The sequence below is a fragment of the Cavia porcellus genome, unplaced genomic scaffold (assembly GCF_034190915.1).
Source record: "Cavia porcellus strain 051 isolate PalLab524CR breed Dunkin Hartley unplaced genomic scaffold, mCavPor4.1 scaffold_17, whole genome shotgun sequence".
In the NCBI taxonomy this organism is placed as follows: domain Eukaryota; kingdom Metazoa; phylum Chordata; class Mammalia; order Rodentia; family Caviidae; genus Cavia; species Cavia porcellus.
The window spans coordinates 51,350,773-51,370,441 of record NW_026947500.1 but is presented as its reverse complement, the minus strand read 5'-3'; the positions used below and the strand labels follow the sequence as shown (position 1 = coordinate 51,370,441).

Sequence of the window (19,669 nt, the reverse complement as noted above, 5' to 3'; positions counted from 1 at the left end):
AGCAGCAAAAGTAACCCTCAGGAAAAGGAGCCACCATCACCTGATTTGAACTCAGTGCCTGGTTTTAAAATATTCTGCAGAGCCACAGTTATACAAAGAGGGAGCTCTTGTGATCAAACACAGACCACAGAACAATGCAAGAAAGTAGAGGAGACAGAAATGAACCCTCCTATAAAGGGAAACATTTCTGCCTACCCAGTCTCTGCACGACTTTCCTTTAATGCAAGCAGGAGCTGGAAGGTTTCCAGAGACGGGTTCCACTTCCTGCAGTGCCCAAAGAAGTGACCCTATCTCTTTGCACTGCAGCTGCCAGTCTGTGCAGTCACAGTGGGGATTCTCACTGCACACAGACCGTCCTGAAAACTCGATGGGACACAGTCCAAGGGCATTTCTATTGCTATACTTTGGTGGCTACACACACCTGCCCTCAGGGTGTACAGGACCTGTCTGAACCACGGCTGCATTTGTCTCAGAGGCCCCTGCTGTCCACCTCGACTATGTGCCATGAGAGGGCTCTGCTGTGGAAATAAAGTTTGATAACCACCTGTGGATCCAAAATTTACATCAGAAGATGAAACCAAGGCCCAAGAAAGAACGACAACTGACATATGATGACTCGGAAAATTGCTACCAGAGCTGGGAGTAAGATTCAAACCAAAAGAGACTGAAGCTGAGCCCGGAGGCAAGCTTCCCGCTGTGTGCCACTGTGCCTGTGACACTAAAGTGTGTTGTCTCCAGAGAGGCTCAAAGACGCAAACCTGGGAAAGTGTGTTTCAATGGTCTTGTTTTCCAGGCTCTCCCTGGAGACCTTGGATCTCTGCGGTGCATTGCTCCGATAGATTCTGGCTGTGATTGTCCCAGGGTGGGAGCAGCCCAGAAGCCTGGGAGCAGAAACCTGACTGCTTCATAAACACTGTAGCAGTGTCCCTGTGAGCAGTGCAGGGTCCCAGGCCAGGGCCCACACCAGTTCCCCGCACTCGGGCTGTCTCCGCCAGGTCCTGCAACTGGAAAGTCAGCAGCAGTGTAGCTGCAGATGCAGAAGGTGAGGCTGGCAGTGGCTGGGGCTGGGCCGGGCAGTGTCTCTGAAAGCAGGGGATTAGACATGGGGTCCAGCAGGGCAAGGGCTCCAGGGTAGCCCTGCTCACACCTCTTCTTTCTGGGATCTCCTGGAAGCCCCAGCAGGTCACTCTAGAGACTCCTGGAGGGGGAAGATACAGATGCTCTGACCATGGAACGAAAGCCACCTGCCTGTGGGTAAGGACGATCCTCATGTCCCTTGTGGTCCTGCTCTCCACGGTGCCCTTGGTCAGTACAGCCCAGACTGCTGGCTCCCTGCCAACCATCAGACCCTCAGATGTCTTCTCCACGGAAGGAGATGTGCTCATCGGGGCTGTGACCCCCATGCATGCGGTGATGCACCAGACTCACGTCAGTTTCCAGCAGCCTCCAGAGCAGCCACTGTGTACACAGTAGGTCCTGTCCTCAGCCCCTGGGGGGAGGGGGGAGGGAGCAGCCTTCCTGGTCACTGTAGGCAGCTGGGGACCCTATGTCCTCTCACCCACTCGCTAGCGATGCCTGGCAGGGAGCTCCTTGGGCAGTGCAGCTGCTCTCTTCGTGAGGTCCTTTTCAGTCCTCTAAAGGTGTGAGAGACCAGGTTCAGGCCAGCTGTCTCCAGCAACTGAGGAGCCAAAGCCAAGTCCCTTTTACTCTCTGGGCATCACAGAGTCACCACTCCTTGACTCTTGTGGAGGCCAGAGCTCAGCAGCCTGAGCCCAAGAGATTTTAGCATCACAGCAGCAACAGCTGTGGTGAGATGTGGCTAAGGGGGTGACAGGTACAAGGAAGACACCCCCTGGCTTGTCCTACCCGAATTGGTCACCCATGAGTCCAGCTGTCAGGAACATCTGGAATGTCTCCCAGGCAAAGCCAGCTTCAATCAGATGCCAACTTGTGACTGGCAGGTCCTATCCAGCAATATGCCCAGGGAGACGGCCGCAGGTCCCTGGGTCATCCACCCACATCTGTCTGTCTTCCTCCTGCCAATAGCAGTCCTATCCAACAGTGGCCACTCTCCATGGCCAGTGTGTATATATCTGTCTCTCTGAAGCGCCCACTTTCCTCTCTAAAAAGAGGCACGTCAGTGCGTGAACCCCACTCCCTCCCATGCTCTCAGTCTCACTCTTCCCAGGGAGAGGTTCACCAGGGCTGCCTGGGGCTCCTCCTAAGAATGTTACTGACCTACAGCGATACCCCCTGTCCTATCTGCCCTCTCAGATTCAAAAGCCAATTCTTCCTGAATGCTCTGGGCCTCCTCTTTGCTGTGGCTGAGTCTCAGGAGAACCCCAGCTTCCTCCCAAACATCACCGTGGGGCTGCAGATCCATGACTCCTGCGTCTCGGGGACCCAGGCCCTGCGCAGCACCCTGGCTCTGCTGTCCAACCAGCTCCGGCCCACGCCCAACTTCAGCTGTGGTCCCCAGCGCCTGCTACTCGGGGTGATCGGGGGCATGACCTCGCCAGAGTCACTGCCCATGGCTGAGCTTCTGTCCATGTACAGAGTCCCACAGGTGAGAAACATCCCTGGAGAGAGAAGTCACTCACATAAACATGTGCCTAGTTACAGTGGGGTCAGCTCCCAATAAACCCATCATAAACTGAAGCCACCCAAGGTGACAGCCCATTCCTCACGCCTGACCTGCCCAGTGGCCTCACTAATGACATGGCTGCTGCAGTCTCGGTGTGGACCCTCAAGAGCATATGGCTGACCCACAGCCGCAGCTGACGCTGCCCAGGCTCACAAAAAAACCTTGCTCAGTTCACCACTAGCCCAGGAAAAGAGCAAACCTCGAAAATTTAAGTATGGTTTCTACCAAGTGCCTGTCTCCTTCATAGCTTTGTAAAGTTGCAAAACCCTAGGACAGACTATCATAATTCTGGGACTGCCCTTCTCAGTGCGCGAGTACTAGGGCAACCTGGTAAAAAGAACAAGCTTATCCCCTTACAAATGTCACTTTCCTGTGAGGCAGTTTTTCCCTCCTGCAGAATCAGAAGCGGGCAGGGGACCACCTGGGTGCTTTCCTGGTGCTCACCATAGCCTGGTGCTGATCCACGGTGATATTATCCTGAGCCTGAAAGAAAATTACATGAAAGTGATTCAGGGGGCACACATACAATGTGAGGTAACAATCCCCTTAAACAGTGGATTCATTTCCCAGAAAATATTTGTGGCAAAATAAAAAATTGATGCACTTGAACCAAGCTCCCCTCCTGCTCCCGCGATTGGCTGGGCTGCTGAGACACACGCTGCTGCTGACCCTAGAGACCCCCACAGTCCGGCAGTCCAGGAAGCAGGCCTAGTCTTCCACCTGGCCTGGGAGGATCCCCTTTTTCTCTCTCCCCTAACCTCGTCAGAAACTTGGGATGTTGTACAAATAACAAGGCACAAGGCTCGATCTCTTGGTGCATCAATGGAAACAGCCTAAGTTGACTTCTGTCAGATCTTCAGTACCAACCGATTAGGCCAAGAAGCAGCACCTAGCAAATTATTTCTATATGGAGAACCGTTATTTCTTTTCTCCTGCACCCCTAAGAGGAAAGTATATGATGATCTAATGGAGATCTTTAAAACTCACTCCTCCAGCACTTGAGAGACTGAGGCAGGAGGATCATTTGCAAATTTGAGACCAGCCTGGGCTACAAAGTGAACCCAAGGATGGCCTGAACTGCATAGCAAGAACCTGTCTCAAAAAGAAAAAAAATAATAATAATACTAAATTTTTGTTATTGAAAATAATGATGGGCCTAGAAAATAGCTCAGTGGCATAGCACCAGTCTGGCAAGCACAAAGTCCTGAGTTGAATTCCGTGTATAAAAAAAAGGAAAGAAAGAAAGAAACGAAGGAAGGAAGGAAGGAAGGAGGGAAGGAAGGAAGGAAGAAAGAAAGAAAGAAAGAAAGAAAGAAAGAAAGAAAGAAAGAAAGAAAAAAAGAAAGAAAGAAATTATAACAGTGTATGCTGAATTATCAATTATTTTCCTTTCTGTATCTCTTTTAAACAGCAAACAGAGACTTTTGTTTCATCAAGTTCTGGTATAGTAGTCAAAATACACCAGCCACCCTGCAGCAGGAGGGCTCAGCCCTCCTCTTTGCCATTGAAAAGGAGATGCTGAGGAGGGGAGCAGGCATTAAAGTGAGACTCTTACCAGGAAGATAAGGGCGCAGAGTGTAGGGCACTGTGGCAGGGAGCTGCAGGAGGAGCAGGAGAGGCCACCTGCAGAGCTGTGCCTTCCACAGAGAAGCCTACACCGCCAGCCAGCCCGGGGCAGAGCATGGTGCACCAACTTCACTGTCCTGCTGGATGCCTGCAGAGGCTCTTGGCAGGAGAAACAGGGCAGGGAGTTGCTAGAGATCAGACTGCTGGGGCCCCCACCACAAAGGGGGTGCAGAATTCCCCTTCACGGGGAGGTGGGAAAGATGGCACAGGCTCCTCACTAGAGAGGACACCAGTGCCATACTGCTGTCCCCGCCTCAGGGTCTCCGGTTGCTCTGCTGGCTCACAGGTCTCCTCCTGATCCTACTGCCTTACTGCTTCCTCCTGATCATAAAAGACTACAACACTGGAAGTAATACAGAGCGTTTTATTAGCTTTGTGCTTTTGTGCATTGTCTCTGACTATGCTCTATTTCAGTCTTTCTCCTTTTGTCTTTTTCTGGACTTTCCTCATCTGATTCATTTTCATCTCGCTCAATGTTTCCTTCTGCTGTGCTGGAAGCTCTGCCTGCTGTTTTTATCTTCTATGCTTAGTTAAAGTTTTAACTCACATGATTCTTCATCCTTCAAGGATGCTGACAAGGACGCACTGCAAAGACAAAACCCTTAGCCCTTCTAAAACTCTGCTTCTCCAGTGGAAAGAGTAAACCTTGCCATGCAGTCTGGAAGAGAGGGCCTCGGCTCCTCAGGCCTCACTGAAGGCGCTAAGGAGGACGTAGATAGAGAGTTTGTCAGAGGCCAGGAAAATGATGACTAAAATGCTAGGGAGAGCTAGGAGGGTTCCCAGGGCCATCGAGGCACCGAGAATCCCAGGGGATTGTGCCTGGGACAGCAGTGTGCAACTCCCTTCCTCTCCCCAGATCAGCCACGGATCCCAGCACCCCCAGTTCTCCAACCACCACCGGTTCCCGTCCTTCCTGCGCACAGTGCCCAGCAGCGCCCACCAGCCCTGGCTCCTGGCCAGGCTCCTGGACCATTTCAAATGGACCTGGGTGGGCCTGGTGGGTTCTGACAACGGCAACTTTGAGCAGCTGGACCAGCAGCTGCGGGCACTGGTGCAGGCCCAGGGTGGCTGTGTGGCCTTCTCAAGCAAGATTTCCGGTCCAAACAACAGCATCCAAAGAGCGGCCACACACATCACCTCGACTCCCACTGCCCGGGTGATCATCTGCGACTGCTACCACTTTCACTTCCAACTCTTGGCTGAAGCCCTGGAGGACCGGGTGGTTGGAAGGACCTGGGTCTTCTCCACTTCCTTCCTCTACAGCCCTTCCGTGCTGGACCCCAGGGCCCAGCGTCTGCTGGATGGCAGCCTGAACCTGGCCATCTCTGCTGGGACCATGCCTGGCCTGCAGGGCTTCCTGCTGGCTCTGCGCCCAGCCGCACACCCTGACAGCAGTCTGCTGAGGAAGCTGTGGGAGCAGCTGCATCAGTGCAAGTGGCCCGGCCTCGTGGCTTTCCCCCAGAGCTCCAGGGAAGGGGCTCCAATGTGCACGGGTCTGGAGAACACGACTGTTGCCCACCTGGCCCCCTTCCGACTTTCCGACCTCAGGGCCACCTACCAAGCCTATCTGGCTGCCCGCGCCCTGCTGGTCGCCTATCAGACCCTGACCTCTTGCTCTGCAGGTGAAGGACCATTTGTGGGAGGCACATGTACCCAGGCACAGGCTGCCAGGCCCTGGCAGGTGAGTGGACGGGAAGCCCAGCACCGCGAGGTGGCTCAGTGTAGCAGAAAGGCCTGTGGCTAAGGGAAGGAGCTGAATTTAGAGCTGCAAGGTCTGGGGGCTAGGCCTACAATGAGATTTGCAAGGACCCCTCACCTGCCTCCCTGAAGATTGGCCCCTGCTCTGTTGAGTGAGTAGAGCAGCCTTTGCTCTTGGGTTCTTATGAGGAAAGTGGCAGGGAGTGTGTGTGGTGAGGAGTGTGTGTAGCTAGTGACAGCGCTGTCCTGGGACTGAAATTCCCTGACAGTAACATCGGCAGTAGGAACACTGATAAGTTTGAGAGGGCACTGACCTAGCCCAAAGCAGAAGGAGCACAGAAACAGGAGGGGGAACCTGACGGCAGCCCAGCTGTCCCCAGGGCTGGGACACTGTGTGCAGGAGGGAGCTTCAGAGCTGTGTATACGGCCACACGGCTGAGGACAGTGAATCTGCAGTGTGGACCTGGAACCCTTCTTGGCCACCTGTGCTTCTCCTGCTGCTCAGCCCAGGGCCCACAGCTCACTGTCCCCTCCTGAGCTCTCACAGGTGACCCCGGAACCGTCTCAGAGAGATGGGAGACACATTGAGAAGGCAAAGGCCTCAGCCAGCAGCGTCAACAAAACAGCCTGGGGTTTGTAGCCAGGAGAGTGGGGCCTGAGCTTTCTGTGTCCCTAACCCAATGTGGGGTTCAAGGCCAGTTCGGTCCCCTCCAGACATAAAGTGCCCTTGCACGTGAATCAGGCAGGGCCTCCCTTGGCTTTTCAGAGGCTCTAAGTGTGGTGGTGCTGACCCAAGACTGTGAGCTTGGTCTGCGGAGCCTGAGGGTCCCATGGAGGGAGCTGAGGGCGCCCAGCTATAGGACAGTCACTCTGACCCCTGCAGGCCAGGGGTGGGGTTCTCGACCCTCCGTTGGGCCCACCAAGCAGAGCTGCTCTGTTTTCCCTGCCTAGTAGATTGGAATCCAACACAAAATTTTGGGAATGGTGGCACATGCCTGAAATCCTGACACTCTCTGAGCCTAAGGAAGAAGGGTCACTAATTTGAGCCCGTCCCGGACAATTTAGTAAGCCCCTGCCTGACTTAACGTAAAAATATCCCAGAACGTAGCTCAGTGTGAAGGCCTAGGGTCCCATACCTGTATGCCAAAAAAAGAAAAATTAAAAATGACATTGACATAAAAATTTTACATGAAAACAAAAACTTTTTCAAAGTAGCAATTACAGGACTAGGTCACACCACTGATTCCTACATAATGAGACAGATAAGGACTTAAGATTTTCAAACAACCCAGCCTAGGCCTAATGCTCACCCCCACGGCAAAGGACAAAAGCAGCCCTTGGGGAACCTTGAGCCTGTGAACATGGCTGTGCTCCAAGAAAGCTTTACAGACACTATACTTTGAATATTGTTTTGCCGTCTGTAACAATACACTATTCTTCCTTTAGTCTTTTGAACTAGTTACAAAACTAGAAGCCATTGTCAACCCAGTAACAGGTGGCAGCCAGGTTTGGCTGCAGGCAGTCTGTGGTCTATAAGAGTCTGGCAGAGGGAAGGCGAGGGTGCCAGCTTTCTGTTCATGACCTCTGTAAGACACCTCAGGGCAGATGCAAAGGGTCAAGCTGGAACAGCCAGACTCGCCTCCTCCTGCCGGTGACCTCCACTGGTAACGATTCAGGAGTTATGCAAGCTGTTTTTAAGCTATTTTTGGTTGAAACTGGCCATGCTGGGGCTATTTATTCAATAGAAAACTGAAAAATCCAAGCTTCTTGTCCTTCTGCTAGTTATTCAGACATTAAGCAGCTCAACACCGCAAATATCCAAGCAACATTACAGAAAGAAAGTTAGAAAAATTCTTCTGCTATTAAACAAGGTTTCGCCTGGGAGTGCAGCCCCATGGTAGAGAGCTTGAGGGGCATGGGCGGGCCCTGGGCTCAGTCCTGCACTCACTAAAGAAGGTTGTCTTGGTCCCTCTGTGCTGCTGGAATAGGATGAGGTTGGATTATTTACAAATAACAGAAGTCAGGAAACAAGGAGGTTTAAGATTAAGACAGTACTATCCAGTGCATGCTGGGCCTTTCTGCTGCCCCCAGGCTGAGGCAGAGGGTAGGGCAGCTCCCTTAGCTCCCTCCAGCCCTTGCAGGGGTGAGAGAAGCACTAGCATGGTCATGACACCCCGGTCCCCTGGCTTCATCTGTTTTCAAAAGGAGCCCCTCCTCACAGCAACCCGAGAGAGAAAGTTTCAGCGAGAAATTGGAAGGACATGTGTTCAGAGCATTGCAAAATCAGGCATGAGCTCTTTAGGATGGGTTTGAAGAAAATGTGTCCCTATTTACAGGATGTGTTTTCTTTAAGGCTGTAAGATAAGAAGAGGTAGCACACATCAAGGGTCTGTGCCAGATGAAATGCCGAACCCCTCATATGTGTTAATCTTTGAGATGACTCCAGGCGTAGACCCCTTTAAACATGCAAGAAGCTCAGGAGGTGGCACAGGATCTGCAAGGTCCCCCCTGTTAGTTCAGGATGACGGTAGGGGTACACCTGGCTCCAGGGTCTGTCTGGCTCCATACCACTGTATCTCGAAGAATCCCGGAAGTCCTTCAGAGTTCCAGATCCCACAGGCCCCAGCTGAGTGATTCACTCATGATTCCTCCTGTGGTCTTACTGGACTCTGCTAGCCTAATCCCACAAACAGATTTCTATGCTGCCAGTGTGTACTGAGCAATGTCCACGGACCCGCAAGTAGAAAATGTACAAGTGTGCTTGCCCTCGGTGTGTTTGCACTCTACTTGGGAAGAGCAATGTACTAGCGCTGGGCATTAGGGCACAATGGGGAGATGTTGATTAAAAACTCCTTTTGTACTGATCCTGAAAATGGAATGATGAAAGTCCTTTATTGATAGTCACAAATCTAAAGTTCCCCAGGTGTGAAATCTAAGTTACCCTGAAAATCTCTCAGACTGTATCTGCTATTAATTTCTTTTTAATTCTGTACCAGCCACCCTGCTTGGTGCTTTGAAGGCAGGACAGAGTATTGGATCCTGGGTGCTGGTCATAGCTGGCACAAAGAAACACACAGCGCAGTCTTCATGCGTGGATGGTGCATAATTCCATAGGTCCTCGTCCACTGAGCAGCCCTCTTGTGAGTCTGTTTGAGACAGGAGCTAATGCTTCCAGACTTCTCTTGCCTTGAGCTGTGCCCGCACACAGGGTACAGGAACAGAGCAGAGCTCTTCTCTCACTAACTGTGCAGACGAGGTGCCTCCTTCCTGCCCCAGAAGATGTGCAGAGCACCCGCAGCAGGGAGGCTGCATGCCCTCCCAGGCTCAGCTCTTCACCTGGTCCTCCCCCTTCTGTCCCCCTCAGCTGCTCTACTACACACAAAACGTCCGCTTCACCACCAGCGCCCAGGAAGAGATTTTCTTCACTAGAGAAAGGGAGATGCTGACGACCTTCGACATCCAGAATATCAAGGTCCTTGAGGCACAGAGGGGACAGAAGGGCACAGTGGGACATTTTAACTTCAGGGCACCCGCCGGGAAAGAGCTAGAGATCCAGGAAGCAGCTGTCACCTGGGCGGGAGGAGGCTCCCAGGTGAGATCCCAGAGCCCCTCGTGTACCCTAGCTAATGGTGGGCTTTGCTGCATGGATCTGACGTGGTTAAGAGGAGGGCAGGAGGCCAGTACACCTCTGAGGGTCTTCAGGAAAGGAGGCTTCTGAACACCGCTGCCCGGCTCCAACAGTGCAGAAGCCGCTAAAGACAAAGGTAGCGACAAGAGGACAGCAGATGGTGGGTAATCCTCTATTCAGGTTCACCCCGAGGCACTCCACGCCTACCAGGAGTTGCCATCTTTTTATCTTTCTGGCCCTAGGCAAAGAAATGCTGAGCTTATATTAGACAACAGAAAATAACCTGTGAGACCCCACTGGTCCTGTCCAGGACCCCTTGGACTCTAATGTCACTGGATGGGGGAATTCTAACCGAGGGGGAGTTGCATCTCAGTGGGCAGGTCCTGTCTGCACTTCTCTCCACCCCACCTAAGCGGGGGTGCATGCTCCCTCTGTGAGCAACCCCAGCACATCTGGAATAAGGGGAAACAGTGGCTCTCTCCAGTATGGGGCTTTTCCATTCCCATACTCTCCTCTCACCACATCATGGCTGTCTTTCCCTATTCCCACATCTATCATACTCAGTGTCCAAATTTCTACACCTTGGGATGGGAAAGGAGGTGGCTAGTGAGAATACTGAGGAGGAATCAATGTACTGGCTCTGCAGTCACCCCTGGGTGTTGAGGTCCTCACTCGGGACCATGTTGGGCACCCTGTAATGGGTACTGCTCTTCTAGATCACTGTCATTCCCCACACCACAGAACCCTTCCTTCAGCCTGTGTAGGAAAATTCACACTGCAGTCAGGATACAAACTCAGTGGTTCCCATGTAAGGGTGGTTTTGCCTCTAAAGGGACGATGACAATCTTTGGTTGTCATGACTTGGGGAAGGGCATTTAGTCTCCAAGGAGGAGATGCCAGGGACACTGCTAAGCACCCTACAATGCCCGGTTCGGCCTCTACCACAAAGGACACTCCGGCTCAGTGTCAGTGATGCTGAGGTCGGGAAACCGGGCTCCAGAAACCCCGCTGTGCTGCTGAGGCTTTGCTTGTGACTCACTGTGCTGGGCTCAGCTCTGACAGTGCTCGGGAAAATGAGTGTCTTGAAATAAATATCAGTGTGTTTGCAGAACTGGGTTTGAAGGACACACTCCCCAGGTAATATTATCCCCGCACATTGGTTTTGGCCACTGCTTCATCTCAAGTTTCACATCGTCTTCAAAACATATATCACTACTGTCCAGCTCCACTGGAGACAAACTGAAGCAGAAAGGGGAAATGCAGTCTCTACTCCCACAAGTGCAGACCCAGAATCTAACCAAATCTATCATCTCCACCCAGGATGTCTCCATGTACCCAACAAGCTGGGGAGTCAGAAAGGGCTCACTTTTACCCAGATTCCCCAACACTCTGTAGAGGGCATGAGACAGGTCATTAACTATTTGGATCAGAGATGGAGGGAAGGGGAAAGGGAAAGAGAGAGAACAAACCAAAAATGGAAGGGGAAAAGGAGGGGGAAGGTGCAAGGGAAGAAGGCAAAGAGAGGTTAATTTAAAACAAAGAATGGGAGAAAACAAGAAAAGAAGGACTCAGTACCAGAGAGTTCACCGCTCTACTCCCTCCCAACCCTGAGCGCTGATGCTACTCAGCTTCCCAGCAGCCCCCAGCCCTCTCTCCTCCCCCGTGCAGGTCCCTTCCTCGGTCTGCAATGAAAAGTGCCCTGTGGGGACCAGGAAGTCAGCCCTGCACGAGAAGTCAAAATGCTGCTACGAATGCCTGCCCTGCCCCAGAGGGGAGATCGCCCCGGCACCAGGTAAGGGGGGCTGGACCCTGGCCAGAGGGTGGCCGGCCAGCAGCCAAGGACTGCCGTATATAGAAGATCAGTTCACAAGCAGGGAGGGTCCTTTAATGAGGACAAGTCCAGCAATGTCCATGTGCCCTTCCAAACGCTTCGCTGAAACCATTTAAGACGATTGTGTTCATTTTTTCTTCCATCAGCGGTGAATTTCCCCAAATCCTGTGTCTAGTTTAACATCTGGCTCCCAGTAGGAATTACATACATGTTCTTTTAAAATCCCCCCCCAAATCCTTCTAAAAAAGAGGAGGAGGAGGAGGAGGAGGAAGCAGAAGCAGCAGCAGAGCAGCAGCAGTAGAAGAAGCAGATGCAGAAAAAGAAGAAGAAAAGGAAGAAGAGAAGAAGAAGAAGAGGAAGAAGAAGAAGAAGAGGAAGAGGAGGAGGAGGAGGAAGAGGAGGAGGAGAAGAAGAAGAAGAAGAAGAGGAAGAAGAAGAAGAAGAAGAAGAAGAAGAAGAAGAAGAAGAAGAAGAAGAAGAAGAAGAAGAAGAAGAAGAAGAGAAGAGTGTTTTCCTTTTATGATATAGAATTTCTACACCATAAGAGTCGCCTGCACTTCAGTGATTTCACTGGGGTTTCTAGAGTGACGCAGCCTCTCCCACAACCCAATCCTAAAGCTTTCCATCATCCCACCCAAGATTCCCGTGGGCCCCGTGCCTTCGGCCTTTTTTTGCATCACCACTGCACCTTTTCCTGCCTCCATAAACTGGCAGTTTCTGGATATTTCCTGAAATATCCAGGTCCATATCATATGTGGTGGCTCCTGTTTTCATTATTATATGTTTAGTATAAATGCCTATTCTTTGGTGGAATTCACTGTGACACACACCCGTGCCCTGACCCCGACCCTCCACTCTTCCTGGACGTGCCGTCTCTCCCTGCCTTCCTCCCCTCCCCCACTGACTCCTTCCCCATCCCTCAAAGCCCTTGTTAATTTCTCTCAGTGCTTCCACACCTTTACATGTCCCTTCTCTAGTGACCACTTCTGTTCCATGCCTCTGCAAGGCTAACTTCATTGATTTCTGTGCACGAGTGAGGACATGTGGGGTTTGTCTTTCTGTGGCTCATGTGTTTCACTCAACGTAATGTTCTGCACTTCCTTCTGTGTTCCCACAAACGACAAGATCTCATCTCTTGATGGCTGAGTAGTATCCTATGACACATCGGTGCTACATTTCCTTTATCCATCCAACCACTGCAGGACATCAGGGCCAACTCCATAGTTGGGTGGCTGTGAATAGTGTCACCAAGCCAAAGGGGTGGGTATATTTTGAGTATAATATTTCACCTCCTTTGGGTGCACATCCAGTAGTAGAATGGCTGGAATAGAGCAGTTTTCTCTTTCATTTTTTTAAGGAGTCCCCTTCTATTCCCCATCATGCCCATTTGCATCCCTCCCAAGAGTGTATGACTTTGAGAAATGTCTACTTAACCCATTTGGGCACTGGATTCTCCATCTTTTGGTCTTCATGTGCTTCATTTCCTTGTATATCTCAGGCTCTTATCCGATATATGACTCATCCATATACTTATGATTTTTACTCTTCTTCATCTTCTTCTGGTTGATGCATAATTTCCATCCATGATATTCTGAGATGGTGCCTGACAGGATTTAAATGTTTTTAAATATCTTAAGACCAGCATTTTACAGGGTGTCCACAGTCCCAAAACTGGAGGTTGATGAGGAGCTCTTCCTAGATTCTGGGGTCAAACAGGTGAGTGACAGGTTTATGGCCATGGTAACTGCTGTCCTGAAGTTGCAGGGCATGGAGGGGCTATGTTCCACCCAGTGACACACTCAGCAGCCAGAGCCTCCTGGCAGGACCCTCCACTTCCCAACCATCCCTGAGCCACCACAACACCTCACAATGTCTCTACTGGGAGTTTGGAGCATGGGGCTTATGGAAAGTGAGTGTTCTTTGAAGCAGAACTATTACTTTTAGATCAAATCTCTAAACTAGATGTTGTTGTTGTTGTTGTTGTTGTTGTTGTTGTTGTTGTTACTGGGGATTGAACTCATGACCTCACGTTTGCCAGGCAGGTGCTATGCCACTGAGCTAAATCCTCAGCCTCTCTAAATTTAAACCTTGCAAAAACTGTGGATTTCTCCTGCAGTTAGAAAGGCTGGTCTGCTGTTATTCTCAAGGGAGGCCACCCTTTCCAGCTAGGCAGATAGGATGGGGGCATGGCTCCCTGCGAATTACTTTTTTGCCCTTTGCTCTTCCTGTTATTCCTGCCCCCAAGCCATGCGGCCTCTGTGGTTCTCCAAGCTGCTTAGGATCACCAGTGCATCCACATTGGTTCCCAGAGTCCTTCCTCCCTCTCATTCTCATTATCACATTTTCCCTTCCACTTCCCCATCCTTCTCTGTCTCAGGGCCACAGAAGGGTTTATCTGTTTGGCCACCATGCCTTCATTGCCCCCCATCAACTCCACCTGTGTTTAACGAAGATACGACACAGTCACCATGTACCAGCTGGTGTCTCCTTTATGCTTATTCTGTGTTGGATGTAAGCGTATCGGAATTCTACCCTCACTCGGGCACAGTGCTTGTTTCTTGATAAAGAAACTAGACTATCACACGAAGGCAGTGCACCCCAACTGAAGTTCAAGCACTGAGCCACAGATCGGAGTGGGACAGCTCATTCTAATGAGGGGAGACTTTTGGATGGAAGGTGCCATCTGTGAGTAGGACACCAAAGCCAGTGAACCAGAGAGAGAGTCAGGCCAAGGACTCAGTTAACAAACATCTAAGGAACAAGCAATAGGAGTCAGCTCCTGGTGGGAGGGGTGCAGGAAGCAGGTGGGAGACCAGAGAGGGCCCGGGCCCCACATTCTGGAGCATGGAGTGCGCACTCTGCAGGGGTCAGCGGTGGGAGGAGCAGAGCAGACAATGGATGCGGAAAAAAGAAGGTGAATGCAGCAACTTTTAAAACCTAAATCACTGTTGATTCACAGATTTGGACAAAGCTTTTTCCCACATTGAAAACACTCCCAGGGGCAGGGGAGATTGTGGGAATGCTCTTTGCTCTCTTAAAAAAAAAAAAAGAAAAAGCTGTGCCACTGGAGAAAGCTGAGGAGCTACCCCACACTGAAGAGTGGAGGAGGAAAGTGACAGACAGGAAGTCCTCAGATCTGCACGCTGGCGGGACATGGAAATCAGGGATCTGAGAACAGAGAGCCAGACCCAAACCAAGGCAAGGATTATTTGGCAGTGTAGGCCTCCAGCACAAAATGCGTCACTATGGAGGGTAACTAGCTGCTAAGTGCACACTGGTGTCAGCCAGAGGGAGGTGGCTTCATTTAGAAGGAGAGGCGGCCAGCGCTCCATAGCAGAAGGCACTCACTGATCAGCTCTGGCTGGGAATCATGGCACTTCCAAGCTGGTTATTCAGCCCAGGGGAAAGAGACCCAGACAGGAGCCTGGTGCCCTAGGCTGCACCATGGCATTTCCTATTCTCCTTCAGAAAGAGCAGCTGCGGCCAGGATTCCTGCCATCTGTGGCTTGGTCCGTGGATTCAGGGAGAGCAGGCAGTGCAGAAGGCCCATGACTGTGAGACTGAAACTCGCTGGCCCTCTGGAGAGGTCACCATACAAGGGACAGCTCCTCCTTTGTGGGACGGTGTCCAGGGCTTCCCTGCGCTGCTCTCTGACTCAGCTTCTCTTACTCCTCAGATAGTGCCATGTGCAAGAAGTGTCCTGGGGACCAGTGGCCTGGAGTGGGGAAGAGCCAGTGCATCCCCAGAACCCTTGACTTCCTGTCCTACCACGAGCCCCTTGGCATGGTGCTAGCCGCCTGCACAGCCCTGCTCTTCCTCCTCACCCTGGCTGTCCTGGGCATTTTCATTCGGCACCACCACAGCCCCATCGTCCGTGCCAACAACCGCCGGCTAAGCTACCTCCTGCTGGGCGCCCTGGCACTCTGCTTCCTCTGCCCCTTCCTGTTCCTGGGCCACCCGGGTGTCATCACTTGCGCTATGCGCCAGGCAGCCTTTGGGATCACCTTCACAGTCTGCGTGTCCACTGTGCTGGCTAAGACAGTTGTGGTGGTGGCCGCCTTCCACACCACACAGCCAGGCATTCACATCAGCAAGTGGGTGGGGTCCCAGCTCCCTAGCACCATCCCCAGTGTCTGTTCCCTGATCCAGGCTGCCTTGTGCACCCTCTGGGTGGCCCGATGGCCCCCAAGGCCTATGAACTCCACGGAACCTGGGGCCAGCATCACGGTCAAGTGCGATGGGGGCTCCGTGGTGCTGTTCTACACCATGCTGGGCTACTTGGCTTTGCTGGGTCTGGTCAGCTTGCTGGTGGCCTTCCCTGCCCGCCGGCTGCCTGACACCTTCAATTGAGGCCAAGCACATCACCATCAGCATGCTGGTCTGCTCTTGCGTCTGGGTGTCCTTCATCCCTGCCCATGTGAGCACCCAAGGCAAAGACACGGTGGCCGTGGAGGTCTTCACCATCTTGGCATCAGCTGCAGGCCTCATGTGCTGCCTCTTCTTCCCCAAATGCTACATCATCCTTCTCCACCCTGAAAGGAACACCAGAGGACAAGTGCTTGGCAGACGAGATCCCAAATGAGCAACACAGACGTGGACCACAGGGAGGCCACTTTCCTGTGATGCCCTTCTTGAACTTCCCACCACAGGGATGCTCCTTCCTCTGAGCCTGTCACACCATCTGGCCCCTGTGGTCACCAGACCTGGCTCCTAACCTGGCTCTTTCGCGCACGCTAGCTGTCAGAACCTGCGCATGTTACTTAACCCCTTGCTGCCCAACTGTCCTCCGTCTAAGATGCCCCTGAGCCTTTCTCTGAGGGCGGGTGAGGATGAAATGAGAAACCGTGTGATGTCACAGCACAGGTCAGACACTGAGAAAGTGAATCTGTGAAAACCTCTGGCATGGTGAACTTTAAGAGATAAGGGAATAAGTGACAAGGGAGAAGAACAATTGCCCGCGCCTCGTCATGCAGGTGGACGGGCAGGTGAACAAGACTTCAACCGTAGCTCTAAGGCTTAATGGGATACATGATTGGGACAATTTCTGCGGCTTCTCTGTAACTCTCTTCCTTTGTCTGTAAAGGAGACCAGCAACAACTTTGTGGGATTAGCGATGAGGAGCAAACGAATTAACATTAAACGTTTAGGGTAGTCTGTGGTACATAAAAAGCACTAATCAACAATCAGCTCAATAATTCAATAAAATCACACATAGTGACAAACTTAGGTCTCTTGATTCGAGAAAACACTGAAACTTCTAAAAATCCCTGGCCCTAAGGAGGGTCCCAGGAAAAGGCTTTGGAGAGAGGCTACAAAGAGCCTGGGACCTCACATTTCCAGCCTGACCTGATTTGAGTAGACCAAACACACCAGTCAGAAAAACTTTTCTTAACTACCTGTACCTACTCAGGGCAGCTGAATAACTTTGAGCAGCTGAGAACAAGCGGCTACCACAGACCCAGTGTGGTGACCCCAGGGGAGAGTGCAAATGAAGCTCCTTCCCCTCCCCGAGAGCGGAAGGATGCTAATGAGGCCCAGGAAACACGAGATCATGAATTTGAGGGTGTAATGGGCTGCTCCTTGGGCAAAGGGGTGACTGATGGTGTCACACTAAAATGTCTCCAAGGACCCAGGTCTCGGCAGTTCTGTGTTCGCGACATATTTTAACGATCTGCCAAAGGGCCAGGGCTGCCAAGGATGTGGCTCCAAAGGCTCAAAATGAAGCCACCAAAAACCAAGGATATCAATAAATCAGATTGGTTTAGAGATCAGAAGGCTTGTAAGCATCTTCCAGCTAAAGGCAGGACTCTGAGAAACCTGCCTTAGGAATAAGTCCTAAGGACCTGAGCAACAGAAATAGAAAAGGAAGAGACTAAACAGACTAATGAAACCAAAATGGGAATCCCAATGTAGGCACAAGGTTTAAGAACAACATGGACACAGGCAAGATGGTTCAGACAGACTTTGACCAGAGCAGACCCATATCAAAGCTTTTGATCCATTCATATATCGGCACATGGAACACTGTAGAGTTCTGATTTCAGGTTGTGAATCTGGTCATCCTCACCAAGTTCCATGCCAAAGTGTTTCACAGGATGGTTACCAGATAAAGAAGCAGTCAGTATTCTAGCACCCAGCCTGAGGAAAACTGGAGAAACACTGCTCTTTCCTGTACTGCTATGGTTTGTGTCTAGGTGGCTCCCCAAGCTTCATGCAGTCATGGAAGCAGCTGAATCTAGCATTTGTGACTGGTTCGTTGTCTAGTGCTTGGACTGGTGATGCGAGTGGTGCACCCACCAAAGGGGGAGAGCCAACATACAACGTAAGGTGGGAAGGAGGCATGTTTTCCCTCTCTTTTGCCCTTTTTGCTCTTGCTGTTTGCTGCCACCAATAACAACTGCCCCTTAGCCAGGACATCCTACCTTTGGGGCAGCTGAGTGTGGACTGAAATCTTCAAAATATCTATAAGCTAAATAAACTCTTCCATCCTAATTTTGGGCTTCAGGTATTTTGTCTCAGCAATGAGAGAAAAGTAACCAAGACATGTACACTATATTTTTGAGTGCTGTTTATCCAGAATATTCCCTGTGGCATTCTCTGTGTACTAATGAAGTAAACCAGCTCTTCAGAGCCTGTGGTTCACAGGATGAGTGTATATATATATATATATATATATATATCCCAAAAAAGCAATTTTCAGAAATGCCCTATTTACAAAAATATGCATTTTATCTGACATGATTTCATAATATATTGGTATAAACTGATTTGCTATTGGTAGTGGCTTTAAAAACATTAGCTATCTGTACCAACACAAATCATGCAACCCAGATTCTGGAAACAGTAATCACTTTAGTTTTGTAATGTAAATAATCACACTCACAAAAATAGGCTTTTTCCAGATTAGTTCCTGAAGTCAAGTTTTACTAAAACAAAATACACTTTTATATCTGTATAAAAGCATACCCCTTTTTAGGGGTATGCTTCAGAGTTTTTGCCCTACTATGTCACTTGGGTTAAGAAATGGTAATGCCTCCCGTAGAGTCATTCTTAGAGTAATCCTCAAAATTCAGAGACCAGCCCCTGTGTTTAAAGTTTCGTTCCATCTATTACTAAAAATATTCCCAATTATAACCCAACACATTTTACATTGTGTCCATCAGCTGGAAACCTGAGTCTAACTCATTTTGTGTTCACATCTACTTGGTTAGGTACCTGAAAGTATGGAGCCCTCTTTCGTTCACAGGAATTGTTCTATTTAATCCTGAAAGATTTAAAGTGTATAATCTGTGTCTTCCCTGTTAACTACAAAAAATACAATAGCTCAGATGTTATCGAGCAAAACTGTGCTGAAGACATTGTGGTGCAGTGCTCACATTACTGGGCAGAGACTGTCACAGAAAACCTCTCCACACAGATCCAAGTTCAGCAGATTCCTCTTGTATTTACTGTCATTTGGAGAACCCATATTTAAATGCTGATTATGAGTGTCTTTAGAAATACCATTATCTCCTGGAGGAGATTATTCAAATTATAGTTGCCTTTGTAAGACTGTTTTGAGAGAGATGACATTGCCACATGATTTCCTTAAACAATTTCCGCACATGGTCTGGAAAGGGAAGACCGTTCTGTCTCCAATAAGAGAATGTGTATGCAGAAAAGATTAAGAGCATCTGTCCCATGGAGAGCCAGCTCTGACTCCAGGGGATCTGACTGTGGTAAAAACTACCGATTGTCTACGCAATTTGTACTCCTCTTTCTCTCCCGTTCCTCAGCGGTGGCTGAGTGGCTGCCCAATGGTACAGTATTTTGCCACTCTTGAAGTGAGATGTGATCCCCAGCTCACTTCCCACCTTGAGGTAAGTGGAAGTGGCCTGTGTTGCATCCGGAGAACCCTTGAGACCGGGGTGCTTCTTCTCCCTGCTGTATCCTTGCCCCTCTGCCGAATTTGACCATGCACATAACAAGAAAGCCGAGGTCAGTCACCTCTGCCACTGAAGGACAAGGGCAGACTTCAATGTCATCAGAGCAAGACACAGAGGTGGTACAGCCTGATCTAGGGACCCTAAAATTTGAGTTTTATAAAACTTTCAAGTCATGCAGTGTGATTCTCCTTTGCAGTTCTTTTAATCAAGTAAAAGTGTGAAATCTGTTCTTGGCTCACAGACTATTACAAAGCCAGTGCTAAGCCAGATTCACCCTACACACTTGGTTTTGCCAGTATTGCAGGGGATGCTGGCCC

The 19,669-nt window shown here is 50.5% G+C and overlaps 1 protein-coding gene across 1 annotated transcript; it reads left to right on the top strand.

Moving 5' to 3' along the window:
* Positions 1–1,269: 1,269 nt before the first annotated feature.
* Positions 1,270–15,777, top strand: LOC134471108 (extracellular calcium-sensing receptor-like). Its single transcript, XM_063229078.1, has 6 exons — positions 1,270–1,469; positions 2,275–2,566; positions 5,127–5,951; positions 9,333–9,560; positions 11,265–11,388; positions 15,104–15,777. Exons 1-6 carry the CDS (start codon positions 1,270–1,272, stop codon positions 15,775–15,777), a joined length of 2,343 nt encoding a protein of 780 aa, XP_063085148.1.
* Positions 15,778–19,669: the final 3,892 nt, after the last annotated feature.

Bases quoted from the DNA above. Each gene is read 5' to 3' on its own strand.
- LOC134471108 (XM_063229078.1), top strand. From the start codon at position 1,270: ATGTCCCTTGTGGTCCTGCTCTCCACGGTGCCCTTGGTCAGTACAGCC. The intron at 5,952-9,332 runs GTGAGTGGACGG...TGTCCCCCTCAG, and splicing joins AGGCTGCCAGGCCCTGGCAG to CTGCTCTACTACACACAAAA. The intron at 9,561-11,264 runs GTGAGATCCCAG...TCCCCCGTGCAG, and splicing joins GGGCGGGAGGAGGCTCCCAG to GTCCCTTCCTCGGTCTGCAA.